At 35.3% G+C, this 14,848-nt stretch overlaps 1 protein-coding gene and 1 long non-coding RNA gene across 2 annotated transcripts in view; one reads left to right on the top strand and one right to left on the bottom strand.

Moving 5' to 3' along the window:
- Positions 1-825, bottom strand: part of LOC143244003 (uncharacterized) — a 47,290-nt gene extending 46,465 nt beyond the window's left edge. Inside the window, exon 1 of the long non-coding RNA XR_013024864.1 lies at positions 687-825. This is a non-coding gene — a long non-coding RNA (uncharacterized LOC143244003). The remainder of the gene's footprint in view (positions 1-686) is intronic.
- The window catches only part of LOC143243992 (putative iron/ascorbate oxidoreductase DDB_G0283291), a 55,850-nt gene extending 54,407 nt beyond the window's left edge, over positions 1-1,443 (top strand). Inside the window, exon 7 of the mRNA XM_076487904.1 lies at positions 719-1,443. Within this exon, the coding sequence (XP_076344019.1) occupies positions 719-841 (123 nt within the window). The 3' untranslated portion in view covers positions 842-1,443. The remainder of the gene's footprint in view (positions 1-718) is intronic.
- Positions 1,444-14,848: the final 13,405 nt, after the last annotated feature.

The following is a 14,848-nucleotide window of genomic DNA, read 5'->3' as shown; positions in this document are numbered from 1 at the left end:
TCCGTAAGGGCCTTAATCTGGTTCGACGATCGGCTGGTGTCTTGCCGGACAACCCGTCGAATTTTTCTGCTCAACGCCGGCGAAAAGTTCTTGAGCCGAACACTTAAAATTCTCGTTTTGTACCCCTAGGGTCTTTTAAGAGATTTGCAACAAGAATTTTACTACACCCAATCTCACCAGGGATAGCACGTTGAGAAAGATCTTGCTTTTGCAATTCGACGATTCTGCCACGTTCAAATTCTGTCAACTTTTTAGCCTTTGCAATGTTTTTACCCAATGTAACAGAGAAGATGTCAGTGGGAGATGTTGACAACTCTAATGCTTGAACACGAATAACTAAATTTCTTTAGGTGTTTATCAATTAACTCTTCGTTTCAGTATGGTTTTAAACTTTTCACCAGCTTGTGTTTAGGCTTCTTCATAGTGTTCGCATTTTATATTAAATGTTGAAAAAGTTTTTTCATTTTTATTTTCCCTGTTCTTATTTTCATCTTTCAAAGCTCTACTCAAATAAGTGGTTGAGTCTAACAACGCAAAATGTATATTTTTTCTTTATGTTCATTGGCCTTAAGATTTTGGCCAGCAGTCTTTATGTGATTTATAGTAACCATAGTAACAGGTACTCGTGAGTTGAATATTTAAGTATTCTAAGAATCGATTTAATAGTACTATTGTGATATACTTACTTTGGACGTTTCACAATGCTACTATCTTGCAGGTGAAGACTAAGTCAGGAGAATGGATCCAGGCCACTCCAATAAAAGGTACTATTCTGGTTCTTGTTGCAGACTTGCTGTCCATCTGGAGTAATGGACTATATCCAGCAACAATGAGTAGATAATGTAGTTTATGTTCGGTACGTCTTTCTAAAATATCAAGCACCAAAAATAAACAACGTCTGAATGAGACACAAATAACATGAGTCTCCTTTCCCATGTGACTTTCAAATGTCTTTTGTAAATTATTTTACTATTCTTATATTGTTAGGATTTTTGACAATGAAAGGGAAACCATTTGGTTAATATACTAACAATACAATTGTCAGTCAACGTTTTTCACTATACATTGGGATAAAACTAGCATATTAAGAGCTGAGTTTTGTTTCTATGTGACGTCATTCAAGTAACAAACTGGAAGTAAAAGAGTCAGTGATTACAACTTCGATGTTAAAGTTTCATCGATTTCTTGTTCCAAATGATGAAGCTCAAAGACGACGTGAAAGAAGCTCCTTCGTTTATTTTGTTGATCCAGACGATGACGTCACAGTGGAGCCACTCCACGGCACGAGCCCAACAACTCCAATAAAAACTTCGGATTACATTCATAAAATATTTTGTGGTATAATGAAGTATTAAGCTATTTACTTAAAAGTATAATTTCTTCTGTGACAAACACAAATGTCATATACTTAATTAAATAATCAGATAAATAATTTCTAATTTGCATGTTGTTCTTCTTGTTTTGCATCTCCAATGTTATTTGTCATTAATGTAAACAGACACCACTATTCAGGAAATAAGGCTATAATGAGACAGGAACACTTTTATACCTATATTAATAAATATATCCAGTATCTACGCACGCCATCTACATTCCTACACTCAATTGCACAACCGCCTTCAAGCATGTGGTGAGCTACCGGTCAGTAACCCTTTCATTCTTTGTGAACCAGACGATGACTGAATAAGGTAGAAACGTTGTTCGCTCCTCTGCTAGTGCCTTCTCTATCCATGCCAGCCGTTTATAAATATATAATTTTCTCTACAAGTGGGTTTTCTCGTCATCACGGTAGTTAGCCCTGTCTTATTTATCACGTACGTGGGTAATATGCCACTATCGGACCTAAACTTTGGTTTTGCGTCACATATGCTTGCAATATATGCAACAAACCTTAATCCAGTTCTAAACAACTTAGAGGAATACTGTCAAAAAAAAAAGAATAAAAATAAACATTCCGAAAAACCAAGTAATACTATGCACAAGATTAAGTAAACTAAAAAGAGATCCACCTAAGTTATACATGAACGGATACCTTTTAGAGACTGCTACTTGGCAAAATTCTTAGGCTTAGCCTACGATACCAGATAACAGTACACTGGTGACTACAATCTGGAAATGAAGAAATTATGCAAAAAGCCTATCGGGTAAAAATCAATGCACTTATCCAGATAATATAATAAAGATCTACAAAACATACATTAACTCATTATAGAATACGCATGTCCAGCCTGGTTAAAAATAACACAAAAACTACACAAACTGCAGAAAATACAAAATTCTGTCATCATCACATCATATAAAGTACCGCGCAGCACTTCATCAGCATTCGTACATAAATAAATAAGCAAACTTAGAAACATTATCCGATAAATTCTTGCATAATACACTAAATTATTTTGCTAAAAATGGGCATAAAAATGATTTACCGTGTGATCTCGGTAGATACCACATACATGGTGAACATAGTTCTGAAAACCTCTCTTCTAGGTCCGGCATGGCCAGGTGGTTAAGGCACTCGACTCGTAATCTGAGGGTCGCAGGTTCGAATCCCTGTCACGTCAAACATGCTTGCCCTTTCAACAATGGAAACATTATACAGTTATGGTAAATCCCACTATTTGTTGGGAAAACAGTAGCCCGAGAGTAGATGATGGGTGATGATGATTTGTTGTCTTCCCTCTACTCTTACAGTGCTAAATTATGACGACTAGTGCAGATAGCCCTCGTGTAGCTTTGCGCGAAATTCAAACCAAACTTCTCTCCTCAAAGAACTAGAAATTGCTTCCTTAATATCGAGAAAGCATTCGACACTGTATGGCACGATGGTCTAAGGTTCCGAATGAATGAAATGGAACTACCGCGAGGAATTATTCGCTGGTTATCTAACTTTTTGGAAAATAGGAAGGAACATTTTCTGAATACTTCACTCCTGAAGCTGGTGTCCCTCAGGGAGGGGTGGTTAGCCCTATACTCTTCATCATGTATGTAAACAACATGCCACTGAAGAATCCGAATCATGGATTCTCTTCACAGTTCGCAGATGATGTGGCAGTCTGGAAACGTGCCGCAACACCCACGATAGTTGCTACTAACATACAACTGTAACTAAATAGAATAAGTGAATGCTGTCAAAAATATAGAATAAAAATAAAAACAGCAAAAATACAACTCGTAGTCTTTATGAAATTGACAAAACACAAAAAACAACAGCCAGAAATATATATGAATGGCATACTACTCCACACTGCCCCATCGGCAAAATTTTTAGGTCTGACCTATGATTCAAAATTATGCAGCTCCATCATGGATAACTGTAAGCAATAAAATAATTAAAACCAAACTACAAACAATCGAAAACACACTTCTCACAACTGCATACATAGTTCCAAGAACTATATCATCTCAGTTCATTCACAAATATTCGAACATACCAACCATACCAGATAGACTCCTACATAGTATAATAATGTACTTTAATAAGAATTGGATGAAAAATGAATTTCTATGCGAACTAGACAGATACCTCATACATGATGAAGCTAGTTCTAAATATCTCTCCCCAGTTAATTTATATTTTAAATATAAAAATATATATAAAGTAATAATAATAATAAAATAATAATAACATAATAATAATAAAAAATGATAAAAATATATATACATATATATATATATGTATTAAACAATAAAAAAAATGCCACCCTGCCATTCTGCTGATAGAATAAAATAATCACAACATATGAGCCACAATACATGGACATTGCCCTGAAAAGGATCAAAATAATATTCAGTTCTACAATTATAAATACCAATTCAACAAGAACATAAGTACGGGGAAGAGAAAGAGGTCATAGAGAACCTGACCCTCCAGGGTATGTAATTATCAACACACCCTAATACCCATAAAGAAGAAGCAAGTTCTCTTATTTTCATAGTACGTTGAGGTAGAAAATCAACCAGTACCGTTTCAGCAATTCCAAAGAAAAGAAAATATTCAAAAAACGACTAAGAAAAGAAATAACTAATGTATCCAGAAAATGCTACCTTGCAGTTTTATTTAACGTGTTTGTTGTGATATGTCCTTGTAAACATGTAAAAACTAGACTAAGTGTACCTGTTCTTGAACCTAGTAAAAATTACCAAGTTCCTTTGAGCTCATACACTACGGCTGAAGTGATATGTAAACAACGAAACTGTTTCAAGTCTTTGAAACAAGAAATTTCGTACGACAAGACCAAATAACGAAGATAACGGACTACTATAAGTCAAGTAAACATCCAAGTGTTTGTTGAATGCTTTTATAACCCTTTTTGTTTTGATGGTCTTGGTTTTAAAGGAATTCATTGTTAAGAATTTCATTTCTCTTATAAATTTAATAGTGAGGCTCACGACCCTTAAAATTAGGAAAGTTCAAGTCTTTATTGCAAAATTCTTTGCAATAAAAAAAGTTTTGGCGACAAAATTCATTTTCTATTCTTGCGTTTATCGTGGTTGAGGTATTCGACTCGTAATCCGAGGGTCGCGGGTTAGAATCCCAATCACACCAAACATTCCCTTCCTTTCAGCCGTTGGGGCGTTCAGACTGTGTACCTTGAAGACTAATATGCTGCTGTAAATTGTTGTGATCTTTACATTAACACAAGTTCACTACTATAAATTGATGTGTCTTTACTTGAAGAATAGTATGCTGCTGTAATTTGATATGGACTTTACTTGAAAACTAGTATGCCACTGTAAATTGTTGTGGAATTTACTTGTATGCTGTTGCAATTTCTTGTGGATTTAAACACTTGTATAGTTCTGTAAATTGTTTTGTCCATTCATTGAACGCTTTTACTCTGTTGTAAATTGTTCTGGTCTCTACTTCAAGACTAGTATATTGCTGTAAATTTTGGGGGACTTTATTTAAACTCTATTATGTTGATGCAAGTTTTGTGGTTTTACATAAACACTTGTACACTACTGTAAATAGTTGTGGTCTTTACATTAACACTAGTACACTGCTGAATTGTTGTGTATTTACTTGCAGACTTGTATGCAGCTTTAATTTGCTGTGGACTTTAATTGAACACTTGTATGCTGTTGGAATTTGTTTTGGACTTGAAAACTTGTACACTTCTGAAATTGTTGTGGACATTACTTGAACAGATGTACTCTGCTGTAAATTGTTTTGGACATTGCTTGAACACTCGAACACTACTGTATATTGTTGTGGACGTAACTCGAACACTTGTATGCTGCTCTGAGTTTTTGTTGTGTACTTGAACACTATCATCCTCCTCTGTGTTGTTGATCTGGACTTGAACACTAGTATGGTGCTGAACATTGTTGTGAACTTTACTTGAACACTTCTTCACAGCTGTAAATTGTTGTGGACATTACTTGAACACTTGTACACAGCTTTAAATTGTTGTGCTCATTATATGAGGACTAGTATGCTGTTTTAAATTGTTTTGGGCTTTACTTTTACAGTGGTATGCTGCTTCAATATGATGTGGACTTGAACACAAAGACACTGGTGTAAATTGTTGTGGACTTTACTTAGACACTACTACACTGCTGTAAATTGTTGTAGACTTCAATTGAACATCACTATGCTGCTATAAGTTGTTGTAGACATTATTTGAATAATTGTACAATGCTGAAATTTTTTTTTACATTAACTCTAGTACATTGCTGTAAATTGTTTTGTCTTTACTTGAACACTAGTCTTCTGCTGTAAATAGTTGTGGCTATACTTGAATACTAGTATTCTGCTGTAAATTATTGTGGACTTTACTTGAACACAAGTATGCGGTTGTAAATTATTGTCGACTTTACTTAAACTCTTCAATGCTGTTGTAGTTTATTGTGGGGTTGAACACATCTATACTTCTGTAAATTGTTGTGTAATTTATTTGAACACTTGATCACGGCTGTAAATTCTTGTGTATTTTACTTGAACACATGCATGCTGCTCTAAGTTGTTGTGAACTTTATCTGAACACTTGTACATTTTGGAAATTGATGTGTGCTTACTTCCGCACGAGTATCCTGCTATAAAGTTTTGTGGACTTTACTTGAACACCATTATCCTGTTGTAAATTTTGTGGATTTTACTTGAACACTTGAATGTTGTTGTATTTTCTTGTGGACAGTGCTGTAAATTGTGCATTTTTCGTGAAGACTTGTACGCGACTGTATATTGTTTTTGTCATTACTCGAAGATTTGTACTTTGATTAATAGTGTTATGGTCTTTACTTGAACACTTGTACCCTGCTGTAAATTGTTCAGGATTTCAATTGAACATTTCTGCACTGTTTGTTTATTTTTAAATTTCCAGCAAAAGTACACGAGCGTTATGTGCACTAGCCGACCATAATATAGCAGTATATTGCCAAATCTTGGACTACTTTTTTTACCAAAAAAGAGTGAGATTGCCCGTCACATTATAACGCCAATAATGCTGAAAGGGCAAGTATGTTTGGTGCAAAGGGGATTCGAAACCGCGTTTCTCAGATTACGAGTCGAACACCTGAACCCATCTGACCATACCAGGCCTTTGTGCACTGTGGTAAGTGGTTGTGGTCTTTTCTTGAACACTTGTACACTGCTTGAAATTGTTGTGGACTTTACTTCAATAATTGTGCACTTCTCTAAATTTTTGTGCACTTTATTTGAACGTTTGTACACAACTCTAAGTTGTTGTGCATTTACTTGAATACTGCTGTAAATTATTGTGTCTTTACTTTAAGACTACTATGCTGTTGCGTATTGTTGTGGACTTTAATTTAACACTTATATGCTGCTGTAAATTGTTGTGGACTTTACTTGAACAATAGTACACTGTTATAAATTGTTGAGGTCTTTACTTGAAGGCTAGTATGCTGCTGTAAATTGTATTGGACATTACTTAACACTTGTACATTTCTGTATATTGTTGTTGTCTTTACATGAAGACGAGTATGCAAATCCAAATTGTTGTGGTTTTTACTTGAACACTACTATGCTTCTGTAAATTGTTTTCGATATTATTTGAACAATTGTACACTGTTCTAAATAATTGCGTTTCTTACTTGAACACTTGTACACTGTTGTGAATTGTTGTGGTCTTTTCTAAAGCGTTTGTATGCTGCTGAAAATTGTTGTTGTCTTTATTTTAACATTTGTACACTACTATAAGTGGGTGTGGTGTTTACTTGAACTCTTGTATGCTATTGTAAGTTGTTGTTGAGTTTATTTCAACACATGTACACTACTGTAAATTATTGTGGTCTTTTCTTGAACACCTGTACACTGCTCGAACTTTTTGTGGTCCTTACTTGAAGACTAGTATGATGCTGTAAATGGTTCTGGACTGGACTGGTTCTGACAGTTTTATATAGACTTGTATAATAGTGACTCTCCAGGTAACAAACTTTTCTATAATGTCTTAGAAGTCGTTGAACTTTTGTGACAAAATGATAATTGTATTCTAAAGAAATGATCTGAATGATTAGAACAACTGAAAGCGCAAGGATGGTCTTCGAGTTTAAAAATTATTGCAATACGTATTGAAAGGTTTGTTTTGAATTTCGCCCAAAGGTACACGAGGGCTATCTGCGCTAGCCATCTCTAATTTAGCAGTGTAAGACTAGAGGGAAGGCAGCGAGTAATCATCACTTTCAGACAACTCTTGGGCTACTCTTTTACCAACGAATAGTGGGATTGACCGTCACATTATGACGAACCCACGCTTGAAAGGGCGAGCTATTTGGTGCGACTGAAATTTGAACCCGCGACCCTCGGATTACGAGTCGAACGCCTTAACCCATCTAGTCATGCCGGACCCCCTACTGAAGTGATCCCAGAAGTCTAGGCAGCTAACCTTCAAATCCTTACATATTAATTTACGCTTAGATTTGGCCTAGTGAACTATTCAAATGTTTATATTCACAGCTATGATTTGGCCATTATCTTTAACTGATTGTATCAGCTCCTTGAACTTATCAATGAGTTTCTCTGATTTACTCTCCCCTGTATAGTTACCTCTTACGTGTACAATGGTCCGGCATGGCCAAGCGGGTTAAGGCGTGCGACTCGTAATCTCAGGGTCGCGGGTTCGCATCCCCGTCGCGCCAAACATGCTCGCCCTTTCAGCCGTGGGGGCGTTATAATGTTACGGTCAATCCCACTATTCGTTGGTAAAAGAGTAGCCCAAGAGTTGGCGGTGGGTGGTGATGACTAGCTGCCTTCCCTCTAGTCTTACACTGCAAAATTAGTGACGGCTAGCACAGATAGCCCTCGAGTTGCTTTGGGCAAAATTCAAAAATAAACAAAAACAAACAATACGTGTACAACCGCGACTCCAAGTATTGTGATTTAACTTTTGAGAACCTTTCAAAGCGCCATCATCTTCGAAATTTTCTATTTTATTATTTATATGTTTAATTTCGATATTTTAGTAGCTTTTACACTAATCTTTAGTCACCCTAGTTTAAAACAATACATTAAATACATAATTTTATTACAAAAGTTGAAATATATATATATAAACATATATATCCCTGCAAACACGTCATAAAAGTTAATATTTAGCATGATTTATATTAACCCATTTAGATTTGTCAAAATAATCCCATACATTAACTTTGCTGTTTTATAACTATGGAATTTGCGTCTTCTACCCGCTTTATTTAGACATCTTCATAAAATCTAAACACAAACTAAATTGTTGCTTGAGATAAACCGTTTGAATATTACTGTACATATTAAATATTGCTATAACAGCTGATCGTATCAACAAAATACAGTGGATTCTATTTACTTTGTAAATTAAACCAAAAACTTTTTCAAACTCTCAGATGGATAAGTGTTATTTGCACTGTTATCCTCGTCACAGCAATACAAGAACTCTGATCTTTGGATTGACCAATTATGACAGTTTTCTTGTGCGATATGATCTAGAATTGATACATATCGTAACATTTGGAAGGAAATCAAATCACGAGGAAAGCGACGAAATTAAACGTTTTACTGTCTTCTAACTTGATAAACTGTTACTAGAGATAAGTCAATCACCAATTTAAGGCAGTTACAATCGACAATTTAGAGAGTAAATTGATTTACAGCCTTAATACTGTAACACTGGCCACTAAGCAACCCGATTGTAACACAGTCTAGAGATAAGCAAAAAGTTCGAATTGGAAAAATGTGTTTGTTAATAATGGGAAAAAATCCTATTGTTGATGTTCAAGAAATCAGTAAGTGAACGATTTATTTCTAATTATCTCGTAATAGTAACGAATGTGTCATATTACATTTACAGTAAATTATATTATTAGTTACTGGTGCGTGAGAGCTTTTCAAGAAGTGTGTATGATACTATTTTAATTATTCATTAGCTCTTATCCACCATTGCTAAGTATTTACGACGTTCTTTGTCGAAATAGCTTAGCAAATCCGTACAGTTACCTCTATGGCAGCGGGGGATCTTTAGTCGGAATAAAACATGATAACGTTCAATATATTATTAAAATTTAATTAAAACTCAGTCTGTTGTATGGCCCTTGAAGTGAACGATTTTTTCCATCATTTTAATTTAAGAAATCAATGTTTACACTTTTAGGTATGGAGATACATGGAGAACCAAGTAATGATGCATATAGGACAATAAATTATGAGACGTAAAGTCCGTCCTTTGTTTGCATTCATTTCTGTTCTCGCTTCATCTCAAGAGGCAATTTCCCATCTTTCATCAACAAATCGGGTCAAACGATTGTAGATGTAGAACAAGTGTCAGCCAACATAATAAAACTCTCAGCAATAAGCGCATGGACTGGTGAAGGATTATCTTCCAATAATAAATTTCTTAACTAATTTGGAACAAATGGAGTATTCGCGTCTGAACTTCGCCCCATACTTTCAGCTTGTTTCTATCGTTTTGATGTTTCGTTAGCTCTTTGTGGTTCCTTGGATTTGTTTTGGCTGTAACACACGCTCTTATGGCATTGTATTCTTGTTATATCAATAGCTGTTCATTCTTGGCAATCTTCGCTGTAGCTGTCACAGATCCCTCTTTTTAGTATCATCTAGAAATATTCTTTTTCCATACATGTTTGATTCTAATGATCATGTAACATATCATTTCAAGAAACACCTTTTTGCTCGCTTAATTCTTTCCATTCTTCCAGATTGTCACTATAAGAAGTTCATGTTTTAGTACTATAGGAATTGAGGTGATGCATTTAACAGTAGACGTAGTTTAGTGTTAGCCCTAGAATTCACCAATTCGTTTTTTTTTTTACATGGTTTATATGGATTAATTCACAGTACGCACCACTCATGTTAGCGGCTCCATCATTGTTTCACCAGTTGTATTGGAAACAGTGTGCAAACCAAAAAATGTCTCATGGACATCGGGGTTCTCATCTATGTATCGTACACATATTGCTTCCTGTTCGGTACCTGTAACATCTTAAGTGCCATCAACCATAAATGGAAATATTTTTACTTTGCTGCACTTCGTGTGCAGTGTTCCTCAGTATTTGGTGGCTGAATATCTCCATTATTTCACTCTGAACTTGGGGTAATGTGAATGTGGTTTTCTTTGACAAGTCGGTCCTCAACTCAGGATCTTCCTCTTCCAGGAGCTTCATTAACTGTAGGAAGTTCCTCTCCGTATCAGTATGCCCACGTAATGCTGTACCTTGACGCAGTAAAAAACGTAAACTTCTGAATATTTTGGCTAGACTTCTTTTGCATTCTTCCTGCTGCTTCTTTTTTCCATCATGTAGCTGGACAGTCACTGGAGTTACATCAAGTGAACCTTCTGGAGATATAGGAAATCTGTGCTGAGAGGAGGATTGGTGTTCGTTGAAATTTTCTTTTGCCTTTCTCCAGTTGCAAAAACCGGTGGATACGAAGGTATACCCCACTGGCCTCTCCAATTTTCCCGTACAAAGCCTCTATTTTCCGTCTTGGCACAATGAAAGCATATGACATTTTTGAGTCTGATTGTCGAAGTGCAGCCATGAGAACTCATCAAACCACCCTGCCCTGGAAGTTGATATTTTGAGATTTTGCTTTCTGTCGTGGTATTAGTCTGGATGATATGAATTTTCACACTGTATCTGTGGAGTGTAAGATTTTTCATTGCTGCACAAACCTGTTTCACAACTGTCTGGTGATTCATGAAGTGTAATAGTTGCACAAGCATTTTCAGACTCGTCCTCTGATGAACGTGGTATTTCCTCTGTATGGCAAGTTACTATTCCTTTGCTTGAGGTTGTTGGATTATCTACACCAGCATTGTCACTTGTAGTACTAGTACCTGGCTTGCATAACTGTCTAATATCGGTTGCTTGTAATAATTGGATGAGGGCCCGGCATGGCCAAGCGTGTTAAGGCGTGCGACTCGTAATCTGAGGGTCGCGGGTTCGCATCCCCGTCGTGCCAAACATGCTCGCCCTCCCAGCCGTGGGGGCGTTATAATGTCCGGTCAATCCCACTATTCGTTGGTAAAAGAGTAGCCAAAGAGTTGGCGGTGGGTGGTGATGACTAGCTGCCTTCCCTCTAGTCTTACACTGCTAAATTCGGACGGCTAGCACAAATAGCCCTCGACTAGCTTTGTGCGAAATTCAAAAACAAACAAACATAATTGAAATTTGTTTCCAAGATGGCTCAACAGGCTAAAATACAGTTTTTATTGAAAAATTCTAACCTACAACGAACGAAGATAGAACAGAGTGGGAGTAGGACTGAACTCTTTAATGTATTTAAGTCGAACGCGCGAACCTCACAGTGACTACCGAGCTGACTGACCGCCTAGGCATCGCTGGAACAATAATGTGTGCTAGTTACAACACAAGTAATTGCAAGTTTCTCGTAAAACACTTAAACAATCACAAACATATAATATTCCTGTTAAAGCTCATCAAAAGGCAAACACGTTGTGATATAATGTCCATAAAAACGTCTGTTAAATAAAAACACTTAAACAAAAAATTGCAATACAATTCGAGTATAGGCTTCAGGCCGTTGAAATCGCTCCTTTTGTGTTCTAATTATAAAAAAAAATACAATGTTTTTTACAATCTATGATAAGAGAATATATTGTTCTTTTCCCATAAAGCACCAGCACTTTATTAAAGGGCGGTGATAATCTGAAATTTCATGGATTAATGAGGGCCATAAACACAGGTCTAATGAGCCCTGTTGTAAAATCGAGGCTCAGACTAAAGGGAGCGGAGGGGGGTAATGTAGGGCGTGTCTGGATCCGAGTAGCCCGAACCTGTTTTTAACTGTACACTAAAAGTACACTATGGTGAGCAGATTCGGCAGCTAAGGAAAGTAAGGCGTTTGACAATAAAACCGGCTAGTCATGCATAAGAACAAATGGCGTAGAAAAACCGCACAATATACACATAAGATTGATGCAGCTACAAATGGCCTGCCAGATCTAGATCACAGGAGTTTACACTTGGGAGTGATATTTTCGAATTTCATGCTGTGTTCAATCTGTTGTGATGAAAATTTTACTTAATCTTACACAATGTACAAGACGTAGGTAGATTCGGTGATAGTGTTTGCAAGCCTTGCATGTATACTTAAGCCTACTGACTGATACTGAAGAACTATCGCTTAGATCGAAAACCTTAGAAGCACGCCTATATTAAAGATGTGCTTTTCGGCTACTGAAAAAGCCTACATCTAAGCCTAATTATGTAATTCGATTGGTAAGAACACGAGAATCACAAGAACAAACACACAATTTGTAGGCCTGTTGAATAAAACAATTCAACAGACCAAACTGTAGGGGCGGGTGACTGTATGCACCATACCCCCACCTAAAATGAAGGAGGTGTATCACCCATCCCTCCAAGGATCTACGCCCCTGCCTGTTATAGACGGTTATTTAAAATTAACTCTTTCAGAATTGGCTCATAACTAGTTTGTTGTGAAATAATGTATTATACAAACATTTGAACTACAGTCTACAGTTTGATCCCAAACTGAAGGAGATAAAATCATAAATTCAGGTAAATTCTGAATGCAAGTCAACAAACGCAATGACATAGCCTTTGACCTGTGGCCCATCTCCAAAGAGTTAACATTAAACCTCATATACTGACATCTTAACTCTGCAATCGCTTCTATAGCTATTTATTTACAGAGGTGGGGTGAAAATATCCACCAGGTTTATTATGACTTTTCATAAAACATTAAATATACTGATCTGTGATCTAGTCTAAACATACATTCAATTATGCAGTCTGTAAAACCTTTTCCTTCTCCAATTCCTGAACTAAGTTTTTGTAACAAAATTATGAAACTAAACATAACGTATTTTTCTTTGTCCAATAACAACTACTTATTTAATTCTATGATAACTGCTTTAATTCTTTGTCCAATAACAACTACTTATTTAATTCTATGATAACTGCTTTAATTCTTTGTCCAATAACAACTACTTATTTAATTCTATGATAACTGCTTTAATTCTTCTGCTTTTTTTTTTTCTAAATGTGATCCATAAGCTTAACATTTAATTAAATGTGGTTTTAAATTTACCTCAGTTTATGCCTACGGCATTTATGTAGCCACATATTGGCGTCCAGAAGTATATTGTTTCAGTTACCATAAATTACTTATGTATATAAATATACACATTACAATTTACTCATAAATATTTAAATTTTAGTTACATTTCTTAAAACATAGAAGGTAAATGAGAAACATATGGAAAAAATATATCGAACACATATCGGTGTTATGAAATTCTGCACTCGTACATATGTATTTTCACGAAACTTTGACGAGACTTGAGGGTGTGTGGAGATTTTTGGATTAAAACATTTGAAAATTTTGAAAAATAAAGAGGACATTAAATTACAGTATTAGAATCCTCAAAATCTCAGTAATTTAGTTGTGTCTACGTAAAATATATGTGGGTTGGAAACGACTTATTGATCACACATACACATTTTTGGCAAAATTCTTTCATTCACCTTCAAGACGCTTATACAGTGTAAGAATTATGCAGAGGGGAAAGTTCTCTTTCTATTGTTTATAAACTTGAACTACTTTGTTGTAGTGGTACTAGTTAAGAACTTTTAAATAAATAATTTGAGGGTCAGAGCCACTCCAGCAGATTTACTAAATATATTGATATCTCAGCAAATCATAGAGATGGGAGGTTCTTATTTCATATTTAGCTTGTTTCTACCTCATATTTGAACTTCCTATTTATTAGATGTTTATACATGTTGTATGGTTGAGGTAATAACATAAAAACTGACACTTAATTTTTTATTTATATTTCGTTATAAATTAAAACAATTTTAAATTTAAATTTTAAACTGTTCTGATACCAGCCTCAATGGTGTTAGTAGAAAAAATATTTAACAAAAACTTTGAAAATAACGTTCCAACTTAAAACTGTGATACAATCCTACTTTTGAGCATTCATTTTCTGCTGATCATTATTAATTTATCATAAATTAATTAGAAATTGATATTTAATAAATTTCAACAATATTTTGCTTAAGGCTAAAATAAGTGGATAAGAATACTAATTGGAAGGTTACTTTAAAATCAACTCTTTGTTCACATCCAAAATGATTAGTTGTTGATTCGAAATTGTTTTTGATACTAATTTTGACTTTCCTTTTTTATTTCTTTAGAATCTCTCTGAAGGAATGAAAGAAACAATTATACTTACAGAAACTATACGAAATAGTTCATAAACAAAATCACCATATACCTGTAAATAAAAGAAAGCATACAAACATATTACTTGTACGCACTTAAAACTTATTTCTAACATCAGTGGCTAGTCAAATCTGTGACGACTTAAGACTTACGTTACGGTTAAATCCAATGGTGGCC

The sequence above is a fragment of the Tachypleus tridentatus genome, chromosome 2 (assembly GCF_004210375.1).
Source record: "Tachypleus tridentatus isolate NWPU-2018 chromosome 2, ASM421037v1, whole genome shotgun sequence".
In the NCBI taxonomy this organism is placed as follows: Eukaryota; Metazoa; Arthropoda; class Merostomata; order Xiphosura; family Limulidae; genus Tachypleus; species Tachypleus tridentatus.
The sequence above is the reverse complement of the archived record's forward strand: the minus strand, read 5'-3'. Positions and strand labels throughout refer to the sequence as shown.